The following is a 22,794-nucleotide window of genomic DNA, read 5'->3' on the forward strand; positions in this document are numbered from 1 at the left end:
TATTACCTATAAAATTCTTTACATCACTGGGTCAGTGCTCAAAGATTTATACGTTAGAATACCTCACTCCCTTCTGCACCACAAGAAGACAGAAAGATGGATAGCGTAAATAATTTTTCCTTTCGGTATTATATTTATGAATGTTAGTGATGTTTTTTTAAAGTGTGGTTGATTGTTATGAACAAACTTCATAAGAGGGTAAATATATTACCAGGCTGCCGTCAGTATGCCCAGTTGTTTAAAGAGATGTCTACAAGAGGCACTGGAGGGAATGCCATACATTATCCTTATACACACATCTGGGCAACACCATTTCTTTAGTGATAAGTTATCTAACAATATGAAGCCATAAGACATTAGCTAATGAAAATAGGAGAAGCAAGTAGACTTTGATATTTTGCATCTGCACAATGTAAACATGATCCGCAATGAAAAAGTCGCCTAAAGAACAGGCTACAGACTCCAGTAGTAAGAAGTTATTAAGAACACATTTACATAATTAGAAAATTTAATGTGATGTTATGTATTGCAGTTTTATGTACAATTATTAATGGCTTCTGTCACCTGGCAAACAGAAAGAAAATGACACTGAGGTTAAAGTGATTATAGTATTTTTCCAAATTCTGATATTTTTTCTATTGTAAGTGACAAAAGGTATATTTGTAGGTGTATAGCCAGATCGACAGTTCCAATTTTTTGCACACTGTTTTCACGGCTAGCTGTGATGAGTAGTTGAATTTTTGCACAACTATTTTGAGGACTGAAACAACGGGGTAGAACACAGAACTGTTGAGCCGGCTAAACACATGGAAATATATCTTCTAAATTTATAATTTCATGAGGCCATTGCAGTATGCTTCCTGCGACTTTTATATGGTGTTTTATGTTTTCTCAATATTACAGGTTTCCAGACACTGACTGCTTTTCTGGAGAGATTAATAGAAGGTCTGTAAAGTGAGGCTGGAACGTTTGAAACACTACTTCCCTCGTGCTCTTGTCATTCTAGTTTTTTAGCTAGTGGGAGTGGAAAGATGAATCCTTCCTTTTACCTGTCCGTTACTATAACAATGTGCGTTTGATGACAATAGGCGAATTCCATGCCCTGTTTGGGCTGTGGTGAGGCATGTCGATGCCAGGTATGATGAGTCCACAGCTCTGACTTAGCTAAAGATGTTTGTTTTTCTTTTAGGGTAGGCAACCATTTTCTATCTGATACTGGGAGAAGCCTTACTGTTGATCACTCACATTGGATATCATCTCACAAGAGCTCTGTTTTCCTAGAGAGTTCTGATGTCAGTTTGATCCTTTCTCTCCCAAGATGTGAGTGAGGATGTGGTTGACGATTGCTCAGAAAGGTGCCTGTCACAATCTATGGCTGCAGTTATTTCTGGGAGTAATTATCAGATACAGAGAGCTTTGAAAATATTCTGTCTGCTCCCAGAAGTAGTGTCATCTACAACAGATTTGAATGAGCAGAGAGAGTTTCAAACATCTGTTAGGAGTTAAAATTCTGACTGATAAGGCATTGAAGAGATCAGCCAGCAGGAGGAATCGCTAATCCTTTGTTCGGCTAGGATTAGCCTGACCACAGTATCTGTTGTGTTTTTAAATTCGTCACCTAGCGATAACTTGAGTATGTTCCTACTGCTAGAAAGAATTGTCTACTATATAAATTGTTTTTTCTTACTGTGTTTATGTTCTTGTCTTTCAGTTTAACCAACTTATAACAGGCAATAACTGAAAATTATGTTCTCGTGGGTTAGCACTTTCTTTCATCAGTCCTTTGAATTATGAAACTGATAGCTACCACATACACTATTTCAAATCCTCACATCAAGTTTTGGTTTTCAATGCCCCTAAATCACTTAAGGAAGATGCTAGGACGGCTGCCTTCAAAACACATGACCGATTGCTTTCCTCTGCCTTTTTTAAAGCGAGCTTGTGCCCTGGATATTGCTATCTGACATCTTGATTTACAATTATTTGCTTGCATTTTTTCCATTTATAACAGCCTCAGCTTTCATTTTGTGATAAAGATTTTAAACAGCACTTAGCAAGCGGCCTGAGATTCGTTACTTGTCCACGATTTTCCATAGTTTGTGTAACCTTACTTTCAAAAGCTTTGAAATGATATATGAAGGCTGTAAATGTAGGGTTGTTGAATTCTTTATGTTTTTCAATTAACTACGTCATACTAAATAAACAGTCTGTACATGATTTGGAACTCTGATTAAATTTCCGTGCCAGACAAGGACTTGAATGCAGAACCGTTGATGGGTTTGAGTCCTGGTCGGCTGTTTGCTAGAAAGTTTCAAATTGGCTTACTATCCACTGCAGAATGAAAGATTCATTCAGGAGTCTTTAAAGGACCTTACTCTTATAAAGCTGTGTTGGCCACTTAATAGCATTTTTTCTGATATCCCACAGTCTGACAAAAAAAAAAAAAAAAAAAAAAAAAAAAAAAAAAAAAAAAAACTCACCCAGAAGGGAAGGAGTAAATGAAATGGAGCTTTACGGATTGAGGGGGTGCCTGATGTTTCACTGATTACAAAATCGAGTTAAATTTATTGTCAATTTTGCAGTATGAGGTGAGTTACGATCCTGAAGTTACACTGCTTCTGGCTCAGATGTGTGCATCGATTCACTCTGGAAGGGTGCTGTACATTTGTTGTACCCTTTCCTGAGGTAAAAACGAGAGGATGGGATGTGTCTGTGATGTTCCAGTTGTGACCCGAGGTCGTACCCAGCGACTCCCCGCACCTCGACACCGGGGGTAACACAACTGTGTCTCTCGAAAACGTCGGAAGAACGGGACTTCTCCAGGTTGCCACCATACTTGTTGACGATGGCCGTCCAGAGTAGTGCAGAACGTAGTGCGATGCAGCTTGTCAACATTCTGTGCCTCTCAGTCGAGGCACAACTCGACAAGTAGCTCTCTGTGTTCTGCTTACGACAGCTTCCACTGGGAAGGCAATTTCGCTATCTAGTTGTTACTGATATCCAGTCAATGGTGCCGGGTGACAGTGTGTCTTGTCCTCGGATTGCAAGGGCTGATGTGAAGGGGTTGCAAAATGCTCAGTGCGCAGTATGCATTCTTCCCTGGTTGCAGTCAGATGTGATTGACCGGAACCTTGATGACTGGTAAGCCTGTCCTGTGGGCCACTACCACATCCAAATGCTTCACAGATCTGGATATTATACAATATGACCAGCTGTGCAGATGGAGACCCACAGAACTCAGTAAGGTGTTGGTAATGCTCAATCATCCGTGTACACAGTACTGCACTGTCCTTCACAGTGATTGCTCAATGTCTGATGCTGTTTTTGTCCCTCACATACCCTAACAGGCCTGACAATGACATTAAACATATACTGCTCTCTAGTGGCAGTCCTACCTGTCACCGAGAATTGCAAATCTCATCATTTAGATACCCACTTATGGCGTGTATATATGTATACCAAGTTAGCGTGGCATCTGACTGTGTCATCTGGGTGATTCACTTTTTTGTCAGGTGGTTTGTGTTTCCCTCCTAGTTTTCATCTACATTTTTCTCAGGAAACAAACAACATTTAATTGAGTGAGAAAATAAAGGAAAAATAATGGGTAACAGAAAACTTTGATATTATTGATGTTAGGAAGAATTCCACTGCACTGATATATTCAAATACATACATCAGAAAAAGTTTTGCATCTCCCCGGTTTCCAGAACTCCTGAAGATATATGTTGACTGTGGATATTGTATCACACACACACAGTCCCTTTGACTGTTCAGAGATGTCATTAAACCCACCCAGAGATGTAAACAACCGTGCAGGAGCAGCACCTAGTAGAGTGAGGGGGTCTGACAGCCTATCAGTTCCAGTCATTCCACCAGGAAGGAGGTACATGGCTCGCGTTGTCTGTAGTTCAACCGTGCCTAAATGGTCAATACCGCAGTTCGATCGCGTCCGCATTGTTACTTTGTGCCAGGAAGGACTCTCAACAAGGGAAGTGTCCAGGTGTCTTAGAGTGAACCAAAGTAATGTTCAGATGTGCAGGAGATATAGAGACAGGAAATGTCGATGACATACCTCGCTCAGGCCACCCGATGGCTAGTATTGCAGTGGATGACCGCTACCTACAGGTCATGGCTCGGAGGAACCCTTACAGCAAAGCTACCGTGTTGAGTAATGCTTTTCGTGCAGCCACAGGACATTGTGTTAAGACTCAAACAGTGCGCAATAGGCTGTATGATGTGCAACTTCATTCCTGGCGTCCGTGGCGAGGACCATCTTTGAAACCACGACACTGTGCAGTGTGGTACAGATGGACCCGACAACATGCCGAATGGACCGCTTAGGATTGGCATCATCTTCTCTTCACTGATCAGTGTCGCATATGCTTTCAACCAGACAATTGTCAGAGACATGTTTGGAGGTAACCCGGTCAGGTTGAGCGCCTTTGCCACACTTGTCTATCAAGCGCAGCAAGGTGGAGGTTCGCTGCTGTTTTGGGGTGCATTATGTGGGGCTGACGTACACTGCTGGTCGTCATGGAAAGTGCCGTAATGGCTGTACAATAAGTGAATGCCATCCTCCGACCGATAGTGCAACCACATCGGCAGCATATTGGTGAGGCATTCGTCTTCCTGGATGACAATTTGCGCCCCCACTGTGCTCATCGTGTAAATGACTACCTTCAGGATAACGACGTCGCTCGACTAGAGTGGCCAGCATGTTCTCCAGATGTGAACCCTATTGAACATGTCTGGGGTAGATTGAAAAGGGCTGTTTATGGACGACGTGACCCACCAACCACTCAGGGATCTACACCAAATCGCCGTTGCGGAATGGGACAGTCTGGACCACCAGTGCCTTGATAAACTTGTGAATAGCATGCCACGATGAATACAGGCATGGATCATTGCAAGAGGACGTGCTACTGGGTATTAGAGGTACCGGTGTGTACAGCAATCTGGACCACCACCACTGAAGGTCTCGCTGTATGGTGGTATAACATGAAATGTTTGGTTTTCATGAGCAATGAAAAGGCTAGAAATGATGTTTATGTTGATCTCTATTCCAGTTTTCTTTACAGGTGCTCGAACTCTCGGAACTGAGGTGATCCAAAACTTTTTTGATGTGTGTATAATATATTCAAAAATTACTCTCAAAATAGTTTTTTTTAAATGTAGTATGTTTAAATTTTCTGAAGGGTTTGTGATGCTGTGCCCCTCTTCACGTAAGTGCGCTGTTAATGCAGATTGGAGATTACTAAAGTTAGGGTTGTCCTGAAATCTTATATCTTATTCAAAATGACTTACCGGTTGGCCCTATTAATTTCTTAGGGCAATTCCACGTATAATTTTTACAATGCCATGACTATATTAGCAGTGACAATTTTTTATTGCCAATCTGGCCTCTGTAAAAACTTTTAGGGTCCTCTCACTATAAAATATGTTTCTTTTTTCTTTTTAGATGCAGGCAAATTGTAAAACGTGGCACTGCAACCATTAGTTCGCCTTAAATGAATGGAGCAAGTTTTCGTTACCTTTTGCTCGCCATAGTATTGACAATATTCACTGAATAGTAAATTTTGACTAGGGGCTAGATGGGTATTCATATGATCTTTTACATTATGAGTGAATTTTAGATACTCCTTTATTAATTTTAATATGCACAAAGTGTGATGACACTGTATTTTGCTTTTTTCTATATAGGTTGCACTTTGATGAGGTTTTAGGCCTCGAAACCGGTTGTGTTTTAATGAACAACAATTTTACCAGTTATTAGCAGAATTCCTCGTAATGTCATGACTTTCAGCAGCTACGGATGCCCAGAATATAAAGTTGTTGAATTTTTCTGGTGTATAGTTAAGAACTACATGATACAATTGTTGCGACAAATAGTGCGACATTGCAAATTTTTGTCGAGAGATTGAGTGCCTTGCTGAAATAACGCCCACTTCGCTTTGTCAGCTTATTGCCTCTTTCCACCCTCATTCCCATTGTACAGGTTATCTGTGTGTAGACTGTCGCTATAAGGCAGTGAGTGGTAATGGTGCTACAGGATGCGTGAGATGGCTGTGTTAAATGAAACAAAGGTCGACAGTGGAGCAGTGAATGAAGGTGATCGTGATAATGGAACAACAGTAGTATTCTGTACTGGAGAAACAGGTGCGCTGTGGACGAAAGATAGGAGGGGTTTGTGTTTGTGTTGATGTGCAAACTACATGTGACAGTTTCTTTTTAGCAGAGCAGAAAGGTGATTTGTAGCTACTAGTATGAGGCTTACTATTTCAGTTAGTGCAAAAGCAATGAAAGAAAAATATGTTTTGTAGAAATCATTTTAATTTTTCTCAAAATATTCACCTTTAAAATTTGTATGCTTTTAAATATGTTGTAACTAATTCTGGAAACATTTTACGCTCTTATTTTTAGCCATTCTCGGACCCATTTCCCCTTTCTCATTGATTTCCATTGTTTATCAGTTGTAGCTAATGTAATGGCAGCATGTGCTTTCTATTGGGTGATTGACACCTTAACCTTGTAAAATCATGTTACCAACTGACATAATTATTGACAGTGTATGTTGCTTCAGTATACTGAAGGCTTGCCAAACTGGTATTGTCAGTAAATACTGAATGTGTGCAGGCTCCTTAAGAGTTAGTCAACTGAAGTTCTCCTTTGTGTAAATAGTTACAGTGCACCTCATTTCTCAGCTGTGATAGTTAGGGCTGTGTTCAGGTGTGTCCTGTTAGCTGCTTCTAATATTGAATTAATACGCCTACAAGTTCAGAGCATCTAGCTTCTTTTGTTGGGAGTGAAAGCTCTGTTCCACTGAATAATTTCTTGGAGGAAGGATTCATTTTTCCCCTCGCTATTAGATTCCATTTGTTTTCAGTGACTGATAATTCAATAACTTGAGTTCATAAGAATTTCGTATTTGTTTAAAAACAGTGTATGTGATATCAATATGCAGTAACATTTTCAGAAACTGATTTTGCCTCTATTTGTAAATGATTTTGTTTTAACCAGTGTACAGTATGCAAAATTGCACATAAAAATTGTGAAAGTCTATTTTTGAATGTACTTTTAATTTTTTACTAATCATAATTTATTCTGCTTTGTTTTTAACTGGCTGCTTTGTGCTGCTGTAGATTAGCTGTGGTGTTTGGCTGTTGCTGCTTTGCTCATGTAGTTGGCTTTCTGTAGACCTTAGTGTTTTTATTTTGCTTATTTTGGGTGCTCATAAGTTGCTTATCACAGAGGTATTGCAAGGGGATATTGCCTTATCCAGTTTTGAATGGGGCCACATTCTCTGAAAATTTAATCACCTCACTGAAACAGTATGATTATACTACTATCAAAAAAATGTAATTATTTTTTTCCCTTTTTCTTTAAGAAATATATTTGACTGTGCATATTCTGGATAGAAAATAAAATCTATTGTAGTCAAGTAAGTCTCTTCTCTACAGTCAAGACGACAAATTGTGTAAAGTGAATCTTCTCAATGAACTGGAAATAATTGATCTTGCTGTTCATAAATAAAAAATTACTCTTCTTAAATGTCAACAATCCTGCCCAGATGAGAAGTAAAGATTTTATTTCAGTATGTGTGATATGATATTCAGTTTTAACATTTCTACTCACATAGGCAATCAAATGATGACTGAAAGTTTTACATTTGCATTGTGCTTATTTACAAACAACAGAAATACCTTATAGTTTCACTTTCATTGAGACATAAACCAGATTATACAATATTGAATGAGAATGTCTCCTTTCTGGGATGCTGCAACAGTCATTTAAGTGATAGAGCACACTCCCAGTCTTAGATTGCACACTTGTAACATGTTGTAGTATCACCTGTGGAGGTGCGTGTTGATGTGCAGCTTGGGAAAGATGACATTTCCTCAGTATATACAAAAACAAATGAAAATATGGAAATCAGCGTGCAACATTAACAAAAGCTCACACATTTCAGAGTCTCTTCATAAACTGGTATTAATGTGGTTGAATTAAAGCCATGCACAACTCTCTCAGGATTGCCAGACACGCAACTGAACTGCTCGGCAGAGACTCTGTGGCAACAGCTGCGTGCTCATGTGAGCCACTTACAAAATGGCAGCAAAATGGTGAATATTTCATAGAAAAAAATGTGAGAGAGGACATCTGTACAGTAATCATTAGAGCTTGGTGAGTTCTGCACGACTTTATTCGCTAAACAGATGAGTTAATGTTGGCTGGAACTTTAGAAATAACTGGTACAGAGATATGGAGCACCGTGCTATAAGAAACGACTGTGCCACGAGTATCTGGGACAAATTCACAGATTACTTTGTTAACCCTGAAGAGGCTATTCTTAGGCAAGTGAATAAGATATAAAATGTGTTCCAATAAATAATAAACAAACCAATACATGTGGCATTCTTTTTTATACAGTTTTATTTTCAAAGTAAAGACAAATTTTTTCTTCTCCCAATCATTATATTTTATGATCTTACTGCTATAATCCTTATTTCCTGAAACCCAAATTACAGGACAAAATTCTGCTTCAGTGATGAAAACTTCCAACTTGCAGCATGAAACACAAACAAAAATCTTTAAGACGACACAGGAAAAGCCCGTTATTTGACAGTCGAAAAGCACAAATGACCAAAAATGCTGTACAACATGGCGATATGGCAACTTTTATTTACTTTTTCTGCAGCCGCACTGCTAGATCGCCACTTGAGAGAGGGTCGAATGTGGCTGAGACATCTTAAAATGTCGTGGGACCAGTGGCTGTACAGCATGTCATATGGTCATATGGCCAATTTGTAAGGCCTTATGGGAACTGCCTGTTAAACGAAGAATGCGACTCAGCTGCACAAGTTTGTAAGGAGCCTATCACTTCCACTAACAATTTTCGGATTGACATCAGATTTACTGCTTATTGTACTCCCAGCAGTATTAAACCTTATGACGAGAATTAAATGAAACCATTTTTTTTCAAGCTTGTTTGTTTATGGTTATTCACAAGCACACCACAAGGCTACATTTTTGGTAGCATTCTGGTGCACTTGAAAAGTCAGTGTAGATGAAATTGGCCAATTATGATGCATAAAACCAGGAAAGATAGTTTCACTTAATACTTGTAATAATGTTCACCATTGTGATGAATTGATAGTATTTTCCTTACTACAGCTAAGCTGCAGCAGTTTTAGTGCTGTCAGGTAAGTGGTCACATTGTTGTGACCGATGCTGTATCCTGGTGATAATTATTTCAATAAAATTAATAGTTTATCACCTTGTTATGCTACAGATAGTTTGTGCTTTCTCTTACATCAATTCTTTTTGCATCTTTCTAGCTATCCTTATTTTGCCCAAATTTGAAGCACATGTATTCGTGATTATGAACATTCATGGTTGTTATTTGATCTACATTTATGAAATAAACTTATCTGTTAAAGATCTGCCATTGTTGGAGCATGAAGCTTTAGTTTCTTTTTGTCACACAGCCATGTGCGGTCTTTTGGGATTGCTTTCATACCTTCAGAAGCATACAGTACATTTTGTATAGTTTAGAACACATTTATTTTTAGTATTTGAATTAATTCCAGATGTGAAGTTAATCATTAAAGATACAATGGAGATCCCTGCGGTTGTAACACCTGTCAAAGTGGTCCACTTGCATTTGTGGTGCATGAGAGAGAGAGAGAGAGAGAGAGAGAGAGAGAGAGAGAGAGAGAGAGAGAGAGAATAAACAAATAAACTTCAAATAGTTTGGCGCAAGTTCCCAAAGGTTACGAATGCTGTATCATGTAGTGACACAGCTGAGTGAATACTGTCCACTGCCACATGGAAGTCACACGCTCCCACTCACTTGCACATAAGCTGCAAATTAACAATGTGCACTTGCACAATGCGCTTGCATTACACCATTACACCTTGAGCGTCCTTCCTCTTCCCAATCCGTGCTGTTAACATTAATAGCTGGAACAAGTTCTGTTAATTCCTTTTTGTTAATTATGAACGAAGTTGAAATTTATAATCAGTTGTCACGTTCCTCAACATGAATCTTTCTAATTTCTTCTGTCCAATATAGGTCTCATTGTCAGTGTACTTTAACTGCAAACTGAATGCTCGAATTATTTCATCAGTTAGTTATTCATTCATGCACGTTTACAGTCCCGTAGCTAAATCGGTGATCTTTATTTATTTTGCTACAGCTTTAATTTTAGTTACACATAATCGTACTCAATCATTTGGGATAATACTTGTAGAATGGCCCATATACAGCATACAGTTCCTCCTCATAAAAGAAGGAAAATCGTCAGCTAACAGCAGTTACAATTCTCAATGCATTCCAACACTTGCTGGGCCCATTAAAACCACCGTGTAATGACAAAGCTGTACGGGGTCCACATTTCTGTAGTCAAGCCGAAGGGCCACTTGCCCGTCAGTCCAACTCGGCGAGTGCACACCTGCCGGACGGTGAGTGTGGAAACTGGCGGTTGCCCGCTTCTGAAGCATCTGCAGAGTGGTGGGAACGAATGCCGCTCACACAGGTGCTCTAATGCATTGGCCTGAAATGGTTTCTGTAAAGTAAATTTGAAGTTACTGACAGGTTTAAAGTGCTCTCTTTCAGTTATTTTAGTTATTTTCTGGCTATCGGACTTGAGTGTGGCAGTTATATGTAGAAAAGTAAACCCGACTGTGTGCCTTATGAGAACATGTCTGTCTTATGAATTCCAGATATTAAAGTTGTTCAGTTGAAAAACAGAAAATATCACTCTGAAATAATAACAATCTTTAGCACATAAAACACTTCCCTAATATTGCCTAAACTTGTATAGTCGTTTGTTAAGCTTGTTTCACATTCATACTGAAGCAACCATTGCTACATTGTGTATCTCCATTGATTAAACAGGTAATCACTGACCACAAAAGCCTTTTCATTACATTCTACTATTATTTTGTTCCTCCACAAAACTTATAGAGTAACAAACTTGATACTGTTTCAACCTAAAATCTTGTAACTAATCTCCTGTGCCGTTCTGCAAAATGACTGAATTACTCACATTATTGAAAAGCTACTTGGTCTGCTTTGATAATGTGTAACTTACTTTTTGAAGCCTCCTCCGGATAGGAAGATGACACAGACATTGTTCTTGCAAAACCCTATTGGGAAAACTATGGATATCATGCTGCTGCCACCATCGTATATGTTGTGTAGGGACCACGAGAATAAAGTAAAACGGCATCAGGGCACATAGACAGACATATAGACAGCCAGTATGTGTCTTGATCGGTGTGAGAATTGTATAGGACAGAAACTCTTGAACAATGGTGAAAATATCCTCTGCCATTTGCTGTGCATAGGCTTGGGGAGTATGTGTGTAGATATACTGATGTAGTGGTATCCGTCCCTGTATTGTGAATTCCGTGTCTTTAGGTAAGAATTCCGAAAGTGATTTCTTGTCCTTTGGACACACTGTACATTACCTTAGTGTTTTTCATATTGTATACAGGGGGTTTGAGTATTATGGCTACAAACAAAAGGGGTGAGTAGATGATGATAAATAATCCTAATAAACATAGATCCAGAAACAAACGATACCCTGATACGACATTTCCACAAGTGTATTTCACACGAAACAACCATTTCGATGATGTTCCAGATATGTAATTTTGTCACTATTACGAATATTTTTAACATCATCTGGATTAGACATGGAAATCGTACTTATTGGTGGTGTGTGAAAATTTGTGCCGGGTCTGGAGTCAAACCTGAATTTTCCGCTCATCACGAGCGGTTATCTTAAGCATCACATCTATCTGTGCACGCTACGAGGACCGATCCGAACTTCCGTATGTCACAGCATCTAGTCCACGGTGCCCGCATCTCACCTGGATTCCCGCAGAAGGGTTAATGAGCCAAACTTTTTCAATGTTAACTATTATATGTATTGCTATCTAGACAGTAATTACTATTACAGTGTCTGTTCCTTCAGACATGTATGGATATTTAAAGGAACAGAGATTGATGACGCTCTGCAAGTGTCGTAATATGAAATTTTGTCGTAGCTGTAAATATTTTTGACATCAGCTGTGTTAGGCATGAAAATCATACATATTGCCACAGCTGCAGATTGTCACCATTGTTTGTTCCTTCAGGTGTGCATGCAGGTCTGAAGGAACAGACATTCTAATAATAAATATTACAGCCTACATGAGCAGTAAGATGCTAATACTAAGAAACTTCCTGGCAGATTAAAACTGTGTGCCGGACTGAGACTCGAACTCGGGACCTTTGCCTTTCGCGGGCAAGTGCTCTACCAACTGAGCTACCCAAGCACGACTCACGCCCCGTCCTCACAGCTTTACTTCCGCCAGTATCTCATCTATGCTAATACTAATGTTGAACACATTTGCCTCATTAACCCTGGCTGCGAAAGTCCAAGTAAGCTGTGAGCGATGGGAACATAGACATTGCATACGGGAGTTCAGATTGGTCCTGGAAATGTCCACAGCTAGCGGAGACAGTTAAGGCGACCACTTGCGATAAGCGGAGAGTCAGAGTTCGAGTCCCGGTCTGGCACGGTTTCCATGCCTGATACAGCTGATTTAAAAAATATTCACAACTGCGACAAAATTTTATAATTTTACTACGGCTGGAAATCGTCACTGACATCTATTCCTTCCGACATGCATGCATGCTTGTTCCTAGTGGTACACAGATGCTCGTTTGGTACTCGCACGACAGTACAATGGCACCCTTTCGTGTGGTAATATGTAGCGTGAATCGTAGATACGTATATTGGTCGTGACTCCCTAGTATCGTGGCCTCCCGTGTCTGTCAGCTTGACCCCGTTGGACTTTTTGTGTGGGGATTTTTAACCGCTTTCCTGTATTTCAGACCTGTTCCTGGTTCCAGTGAACTCTATTGTCACTGAATTTGGAACGTGTCTGCGATTTTTTAATATATTGGCATTGATTAGGAGATGTGCTGAAGCCTGCCTTCACATTACTGGTGGCCACGTGAAACTCTTGTTGTAATGCTTTTATCCATAAGTGCATGTCTGCAGTTTGGGTCCTTGGGGACTCTTACACTCACCTGTAATATCATACTGGAGAAATCATTGGTTTTCGGATGGAATATTTTGTGACTTATTTTCATTCCAGAGGTGATGGGAAATGACTGTTGATACAGTCCAGTTGTCAATCTGCAATTCTTGTATTTTACTGGATCTTCCATTTTTTTCTGTTGGCCACTGTACACTATCAGTGCTGCAAGGGTACTGCTACATAGTGCCCTTGAACCGTGAACCAGCTTCTCCGCCATGGACTTCGATCCACTGCATCGATAATGTTGGAAGACACTTAGTGAAATAACACACCCAGAAAAGTTGACCTGTATCAGTTTTCTGTAACATATAATCCTAAGTTCTTGTAATTGATCGGCTACACAGGCATTAAATTCCAATTAAATGTTTGGAGGAATGCATCTCATAATGGACCCTGAACAATTTTTACAATAAAATCTGAACATCTGTTGTCTTTTTGGTGACAATTTCTTTGATGTTGTGGATGCCACTTGCCCTCTGTGCCCTTCACTTGCGGCCCCGTGGAGCAAACGACTCCATCCAGCAAGTAGAAGGACCATTCCGCAACCTTAATCTCCCGTAGCACAGGTTCAGTACAGCTGGGATCTGCAAAAACCATCAAAAACTTCCTGAAAGTGGGGTGCTTCTTACATCCTACCTGCTTTAACCTACGAACATCTTTTGTGGGTCAACGGAGATTGAGGATGTGGAACATCTCATTCTACAAATGACATGTTACACCTCACAGACCTATGATTATTAGGATTATTTGCTTGATTCATTGTACCTCAAATAGTCAAACACCCCTTATCCCCTATATTCTCCCAGTTCCATTGTATCCTTGTAGCTGGGGTTGTTACTTTGGGCATTCAACAATGGTACCTAGGCAGACTCACTCCACAGTACCGTACAGTTTAAATGGATTTTTTGGATTGGTGTACTTAACTGAAATGGATTCCATTGTCCTTGCATGTGGCATGTGCATCTTACATTATTTGGTTTTTGTATTTTCATTTGGCATTTTTTTATCCTTATGTTGCATCTATTTGCATTTGAGTTTTTAACCAAACAAAAAGTTAAGAAAAATTGTTAAAAAAATTCTTCCATTGCCATTTGTACTTGACATTTGTCCTTTTCTCAATTTTCTTTTTAGAGGCAAAACCAGATTTGAAACTGAATGCTGCAGATCCGAAATACGACGAGGCAAGGAAGAGGCAGGGTAAGTCGGGATAGCTTTTTAGTCCACTGAGAAGCTAAGGAAAAGCAGGCAGTGCTCTGGAGTTCTGTAGTGTACTGGCCATGCCCTTTGTGATTGTCATTACTGATTACTTTATATTTATTGTGGACAACTATAAAACTCCTCATTAAAGTTAGAAATTTGACAGATTTTGAGCAAAGAACCTGAGCACTTCATGGCAAATGAAATTTGGCTTGCTGTTATTGTTCAGCAGTCAGTGGGAGAACAGCATGGAAAAGTTTCAACCAAACTTAGTAAATATACAGTTTACTACCGAGGAAAAGAATACTGTGTGCATGACACCCATAGAAACACCAGGATAGGGGTGAGAAAATAGTGACATGTCTAACATTTTATCATCCCATTCAATATATATTCAAAGATTTATGATTGAAAGTCACAAGTACAAGTTGCCTAAACAAAATTAAACATTTATTAAACTGTACTTTTTCATATAACATATATATGCGTCGAAGTGAGCATCACTAAATTATATGCAGACATTGTCGTAGCAAAGGCGCTCACAATCTAGTTTCATTACATCTGATTCTGTATCATTATTAGAGGCCAAACTGAGAGCTTTAGAAAGCATTCTAAGGAAGTGTAATTCTTCCACAGTGATGCTTTAGTTTAAAATCCTTAATTGACACTTTCTTAACTGTTGTTTGGTTTAACAATCAATAGACTCCAGTGGGAGTTGGACGAAATCCTTAGTGCTTGATATTCTAGCACAAGGAACTCTTCAATAATCAACAGTAAGGAAATGTAATTGAAACCAAATATTTATTGCAGTGTAAAAACACAAACAGTGGCGACAAATAATTCTTAATTCCTATGTTATTTATGTCCTCTTGAAAGTGGACATAAAATATACTACCTGTAAAGTGTTGGAAAAGCTCAATTCCACATTTTTTACTTTCATCTGCTTTGATCCCAGTTCCTTAGCAAGAGCTATCCTTCATAGATTCACATGCCTGTGGACCTGCTGAAATCTTGTATATCTGCAACAGGAAAAGAATGCTAAAGTGACATATAGAATGTAAACGACTTAACATAAATCTTTAAAAAATCTCTCTTGGTAGTCAAGTGATTAAATACCTGTAGGCTAATAGCAGAGTGAGGCATTTAAGTTGTAAACAGGTCTTCATGTTCTCTTATAGAGTAAAACATTTGGAAAGACTAGAGGCATCTATTTATGTCTATAACGTTGTCAAAAATTGAGTGGTCACCATGTACCACCTGGGGGGGGGGGGGGGGATGACAGAGGTCAAAGTCTTGCCTAATCATATGTAGTGTAAGGGCTTATGTTTGTGACATATTAGGTCTGAGACGCAGACTGGGCTAGCCAAGATAGTGCCAAGAAGGGAGTATGAAAACTGGGTGATCGTGCACGCAGTAAGGTAGTTTCTTGACAGATGGTGGAGAAAATGGTGAAGAGAGATACCTAATTACAGTTTGAAAGGTGTGTGATTAGTAGAAACTATAAGAGAAGAGGAGGTAAGAAGGAAGTGGTAAGAAAAAAAGTGACAGGTATCAAGGAGATTTGAAGTGTGCGTAGATGATTAGTTTTCGTGAACAGAAGAGAGAAAAATGTTAAAATGTGAAACCAGAAAAAAGGACCAAATAAGGGAGTGAATGTAGAGAATGGAAAGTGGGAGGGAGCAGATTATTAAAATAAAAAACAGAGGATTTGTAAAGTGGTAGTGACGGTTAGTTATTGTCAACAGAAGAAAGGAAAATTACAAAAATATATGAGATTAATACCTAAGTGGAGCATAATGTAGGTAGAGGTGATTAGTTTTATTGATAGCTGAAGAAAATGGTTAAGGGAATAAATATTGTCAGAGAGAGATGCGAAAGAATAGACTAGGAAAAACAGGGTGATATGGATTAGCCAGGAGCTAAACAGAAATGTTATTAATGGAAGAGATTTGTGGATGGAGGACTAACAATACATGATAACATGAGGCAGCAATATGGACATTTGAGATTGTTCAGCAGGTATTTGTTAAATTTGTAATTGTTTATCAACTGGCACAATCACTTAATTTTGGCATGAATATGTAAAAAGTAAAATAAAAAATGAAAATACGTAACAGCTAAACTACTAATGTAGGAAATAGTGTGATAATGTAAGATACAGAAAAAAGTGGCCGAACACTCACAAAGCCACCGATGGAACCATATTGGCAGTGAATATGTTTGTGAAGTGTATCGTATGAAGGACAAACTTGAACTGTTTAGACGAGAAATATTTTCTAAATATTCTGCTCTGAATGTCCTGTGATTCCCTGTGGCTCGTTACAGAGTAACATACTTATGTTTTATTGGATTTGTTACCCAGTAACCTTTTTTTGTGGAAATATCTTCACAGCAGTGAAAAGCCTGTAAAATGCAATCACAGGAGGATGCACTTTGTCGAAGGTGTCTCAAAAGGTACTGTGCCGTAGTTGTCATCACTGTGGAAGCAGCTCAGCATAGTGTCCTTATGTTGCCCTTCAGTTGCTTTCGGTGTACACTGAGACTCCAGCAGTACATCCGTCCACACTAGTGTGTGTCACGACTGACACTGCTGGAAAAACACGACCGAGCAGAACTGAAGGGTAAAGTGGTAATTACTGTGCAAGTACCATTAGTAAATGGATCAAGTTTGGAAACAAACTAGACTCAAAGATTGTGCTGTTGGCATTTGTACTGTTGTGACAAATATTTTCAGTGTAATATACACACAGAAATAAAGTGGGGTAATGAAGGGGAACAGGCTGGGCAAAACATACTAAATTCTTGATATGGGTTTCTTCATAAAATAGTACTTAATAATGAGTCTCCTAATATTAATCTTTTATAAAATGACTTTTGACCACAGTAATGAACTTTTATTGTTTACTTGCATACAGAGTTGTATATTCAGTGGGTGCTAGGCTCACACTAACAATGTCACAATAGTAATATACACTGAGCTGACAAGTCATTGGATAGTTATATACACGTTTACATATTGTGGTAGAATCGCATACACGAGTTATAAAAGAGTACTTCATTGATGGAGTCGTCATTTGTACTCAGGTGTTCCATGTAAAAAAAAATTTCTAATGTTGTTATGGCCACACGAATTGAATTAACGTGTTTTAAACACGGAATGGTAGTTGGTGCTAGGTGCAGGGGACATTCCATTTTGTAAATCATTAGGGAATGCAATATTCCAACATCCACAGTGTCAAGAGTGTGCTGAGAATACCAAATTTCAGGCATTACCTCTCACCACGTACAACGCAGTGGCCGACTGCCGTCACTCAGTGACCGAGAGGAGCAGCATTTGTGTAGACGAGCAACACTGCATGAAACGACCACAGAAATCAGTGTGTGACGTACGATGAACACATCCGTTCGGACAGTGCAGTGAAATTTGGCATTAACGGGCTACAGAAGCGGATGACCGACGTGAGTGCCTTTGCTGACAGCATAACATCGCATGCAGTGCCTCTCTTGGGCTTGTGACTGTATTGGTTGGACCCTAGAAAACTGGTAAAGTGTGGCCCGGTCAGATGAGTCCTGATTTCAGTTGTAAGAACAGACAGTAGAGTTGGAATATGGTGCAGACCGCACAAAACCGTGGACCCAAGTTGTCAACAAGACACTCTGCAAGCTGGTGGTGGATCCATAATGGTGTGGGCTGTGTTTACGTGGAATTGATTGGGTCCTGTGGTCCAATTGGACCGATCTGTGACTGGAAACGGTTATGTTCAACTTCTCGGAGACCATTTGCAGCCGTTTGCGGACTTCACGTATGCAGCCAACGAGGGAATTTTTATAGATGACTGTGCACAATGTCACTGTGCCACTGTTGTTCGCAATTTGTTTGAAGAACATTCTGGACAATTCGAGCAAATGATTTGGCCACACAGATTGCCCAACACTAATCCCATGGAACATTTGCGGGATATAATTGAGAGGTCAGCTCGTGCACAAAATCCAGCACCGGCAACACTTTCGCCGTTACGAATGGCCGTACAGGCGGCACGGCTCAGTATTTCTAGGGGACTTCTGACTTTTTGAGTCCGTGTCGTGTTGAGTTGCTGTGCTACACCGGGCAAAAGGAGGTCCGATACAGTATTTGGAGGTATCTGATAGTTTTGTTATCTCAGTGTACATTATTATTTTGCTTCTTTGTCAGCGCCACTATCAGTGCAAGATTCTGATCTCCTATTAGGCAGTCTGTGCTGTGTCGGTAGCTCCGTGCAGGACCTGCTGTCGTGTAGTGACGGTATTGATGTCTGCTGTCGAACTCCGTCCAAAGAGTATCTCGAACAAATAATAAAATACAAAAGAGATATTTGAAACAGTCTTCAGAATGATGCAACTCTTCAGGCTTTCCCGGCGAGATCTTGACGTGTGGAATAATGGGGTTTACTACCGGATGTTTGTGTCGCTCTGGCACAATATTTCGGCCACCTAACTTGTTGCAGTCTTCAGGTGCTACCTTAGACTGCTGTATTGGAGGATCTTGTCCAGTATTTATGCCCAGAGGGCGCTGGGCGCTGTGTTTGCCGTCCGTGCCCGCCTGGTGCTGCTTGTAATGTGTTCTCTCTTCCCCGGTGCTCCCTCGGACGTCCGCGCCCGACTTGGACGCCATCTGGACATAAATACTGGACGAGATCCTTCAATATGGCAGTCTCAGGTAGCACCTGAAGAAGGCAATGAGTTACGTGGCCAAAATATGGTGCCAGAGCGACACAAACATCCAGCAGTAGACCCGATTATTTCACATGTCAGTCTTCAAAATGTTTGCAACTTTGTTTGTTGTTTGCAGCCTTGTCTAAGCTAGCTACAAACATTTTCCCTTACGCATTCGCATCTTATGCTACCATGAACTGCCAGCAAGAACTTCACCTTTTGTATTTCCATCAGGAGCTACACAAACAAGTGAAGGGGATGGATTAATAATGTATGGTGGTGCATGAAAAATACTTCCTGATGAAAGCAGACAAAGAAAAAGATGTAGGCATTGTTGGTGGACAATATCATATTAGAGAAGACACGGGCAGAACAACATGCTGTAAGAGCTGAATTTGGAGAACAGCTTCGATTTTGAAATTCTAGTGAATGCGATAAGCCTAGTTGTTTCAAAGAAAGAGATGAATTTCAGTGAAACAGTTGCTGTGAAGACTCTTTAGGTTTTGTCAGCAGGAGATTCCTATCAAAGCTTTGTATATTTGTTCCATATCTCAAAACCAGCCAAATCTCAAGTAGTTGCTGTAATTTGTGTAGCTTTGGATGAAGAATTGAAAGATTATGTAAAGGTAATTCAGTTACGTTAACAGTAGTGAAACATATTTTGTTGACCACAGATCTGTACGTATATTAAAATCACACAGATGTTCATCATCTTCAACAAATGCTACTGCTTTCATTTAATTGTCACTGGCAGTTCCAACGAATGTGACAGGGTAATCTGCTTCATTTTAGTGCTTTTATAATTAGTTCAATGTATGTTTCAGAGGCACTCTCCTGCTTCACAATGTGTGACAAGTTCAAATATCTGGTTCCTTGTCGATTCCATTTTATAAAAAAACGACACAGAATGCAACACCACATGACACAACAAATCGTGTAACATTCCACAAAGTAGGACAGAGCATAAACAAACAGTAGTGTCGTATGGCGTTTTTGGTAGTTGCGGTGCAGAAACAGTTTCCTTTTATCTGTATTGACACTGCCGTGGAGCATTGTCCTTCCATTTGCACTTGTTGCAAACATCAGTAGTCCCATTGTAGCTGCAAACAACATTACAAACATTGCTGCAGAACATACATAAAAACTTGATATGAACATGGCTTAATATACGAGGCTTTCTGAATAGTAACGTCACTGAACTTTTTATGTGAAAATTCTTACATAAAAGAAACTTTATTAACGTTTTACACCTTTATTCTTCATGTCTACACTACTGGCCATTAAAATTGCTACACCAAGAAGAAATGCAGATGATAAACGGGTATTCATTGGACAAATATATTATACTAGAACTGACATGTGATTACATTTTCATGCAATTTGGGTGCATAGATCCTGAGAAATCAGTACCCAGAACAACCACCTCCAGCCGTAATAACGGCCTTGATACGCCTGGGCATTGAGTCCAACAGAGCTCAGATGGCGTGTACAGGTACAGCTGCCCATGCAGCTTCAACACGATACCACAGTTCATCAAGATTAGTGACTGGTGTATTGTGACGAGCCAGTTGCTCGGCCACCATTGACCAGACATTTTCACTTGGTGAGAGATCTGGAGATGTGCTGGCCAGGGCAGCAGTCGAACATTTTCTGTATCCAGAAAGGCCTGTACAGGACCTGCAACATGTGGTTGTGCTTTATCCTGCTGAAAAGTAGGGTTTCACAGGGATTGAATGAAGGGCAGAACCACAGGTCGTAACACACCTGAAATGTAACATCCACTGTTCAAAGTGCCATCAATGTGAACAAGAGGTGAGAGAGACGTGTAACCAGTGGCACCCCATACCATCACGCCGGGTGATATGCCAGTATGGTGATGACGAATACACGCTTTCAATGTGTGTTCACCGCGATGTCGCCAAACACGGATGTGACCATCACGATGCTGAAAAACAGAACCTGGATACATCCGAAAAAATGATGTTTTGCCATTCGTGCACCCAGGTTCGTCATTGAGTACACCATCACAGGCACTCCTGTCTGTGATGCAGCGTCTAGGGTAACCGCAGCCACGGTCTCTGTGTTGATAGTCCGTGCTGCTGCAAACGTCATCGAACTGTTCGTGCAGATGGTTGTTGTCTTGCAAACGTCCCCATCTGTCGACTAAGGGATTGAGACGTGGCTGCACGATCCGTTACAGCAATGCGGATAAGATGCGTGTCATCTCGACTGTTAGTGATTTGAGGCCGTCGGGATCCAGCACGGCATTCCGTATTACCCTCCTGAACCCACCGATTCCATATTCTGCTAACAGTCATTGGATCTCGACCGACGCGAGCAGTAATGTCGTGATACGATAAACTGCAATCGCGATAGCCTACAATCCGACCTTTATCAAAGTCGGAAACGTGATGGTACGCATTTCTCCTCCTTACACGAGGCATCACGACAACGTTTCACCAGGCAACGCCGGTCAACTGCTGTTTGTGTATGAGAAATCGGTTGGAAACTTTCCTCATGTCAGCACATTGTAGGTGTCGCCACTGGTGCCAACCTTGTGTGAATGCTCTGAAAAGCTAATCATTTGCGTATCACAGCATCTTCTTCCTGTCGGTTAAATTTCGCGACTGTAGCACTTCATCTTCGTGGTGTAGCAATTTTAATGACCAGTAGTGTATATATTTATTTCTCACGGTATAGTCACCCTGGTGACAAACACAATCCTCCTAATGAGATACCAGTTTGTTCATACTGCCACTGTAGAATTTTTTATGTTGTTCACGGAGCCACAGTCCGACCTCTGCTTTCACTGCTTCATCGCAATCAAAGTGAAGTTCTCGAAGGTGTCCTTTATTTTTTGGACACAGATGAAAATCGGATGGGGCCCATTCGGGACTGTGCGGACAATGATTGACAGCAGTGAACCCGAGGCATAAGATTGTTGCAGGTGTCACAGTGCTCGGGTGTGACATTGTTGTGCTGAAGGAGAGGGTACTCCATGTGTGAATGAAATTTTCTCAGGCACCAACATAAGTTACGTTACACGCTCGGAACCGTCTAGCGGCAGAGGGCTGAAACATAAGTCACAGGAGCACGAACGTCGAGCGAGTAATGTGCAGTGTTTGGGTAATGACGATTGAAACAAACGTCTGTATTGTAATTCGACATCATTTATTCAAAACGTGCTACCCGTCTTGACTCCAAAAAGTGCCAGCTTCAGGCCTCGAGCGTCACTAGTGTACGAACCACAATGGCAAATACCAACAGAGTCTTCAAACAGTAACTTATTACGTGAGTTGTGCCAGTGTGTGGAAGCAACATGTTGTCTGACAGTTGATGGGCTTGTTACTACTACTACGAAGGTACGGAATCCAGTCGATTCTGGCCCCGCTGCATGTAACTTTGTCAGTTGCACGTGCTGGCCTAATGTGGTTAATAAGTTACTGTTTCCGTTTGAAGACTCCTTTGGTCTTTGTCACTATGGTTTATTTGTCGATGGCGGATTGAGATCTGGGGCCTGAAGATGGTGCTTTTTGCTGTCAAAACTGGTAGTATGTTTTGAATAAATGATGTTGGATTACAGTACAGATGTTGGCTTTAATTAACATCACTCAGGTACTTCATGTCCAGCTGCTGTCCCACTGTCCTCAACTAATTACCAGAGTAATATGTATGTCATATAATATCTCAACCGATTCTGAGAACAGAACAAAAGTTCAGAGGCAGAAATTGTGCACTTATATACTATTTAAACATCAAAACCATTATCATTACATACCTCTGACGCTTATTGGAAAAACCACAAATTAAATT

At 40.3% G+C, this 22,794-nt stretch overlaps 1 protein-coding gene across 3 annotated transcripts in view; it reads left to right on the forward strand.

The window, feature by feature from the left end:
- The window catches only part of LOC126108596 (dynamin-like 120 kDa protein, mitochondrial), a 203,482-nt gene that overhangs the window by 56,576 nt on the left and 124,112 nt on the right, over positions 1 to 22,794 (forward strand). The window contains exons 5-6 of one of the 3 annotated variants that reach the window (XM_049913895.1): positions 904 to 945; positions 14,224 to 14,289. The exons of 1 other annotated variant lie outside the window; for it this stretch is intronic. In XM_049913895.1, the coding sequence (XP_049769852.1) occupies positions 904 to 945; positions 14,224 to 14,289 (108 nt within the window). The remainder of the gene's footprint in view (positions 1 to 903; positions 946 to 14,223; positions 14,290 to 22,794) is intronic. One more of the 3 variants, XM_049913896.1, reaches the window with a different exon arrangement.

The sequence above is a fragment of the Schistocerca cancellata genome, chromosome 11 (genome assembly GCF_023864275.1).
Source record: "Schistocerca cancellata isolate TAMUIC-IGC-003103 chromosome 11, iqSchCanc2.1, whole genome shotgun sequence".
In the NCBI taxonomy this organism is placed as follows: Eukaryota; Metazoa; Arthropoda; class Insecta; order Orthoptera; family Acrididae; genus Schistocerca; species Schistocerca cancellata.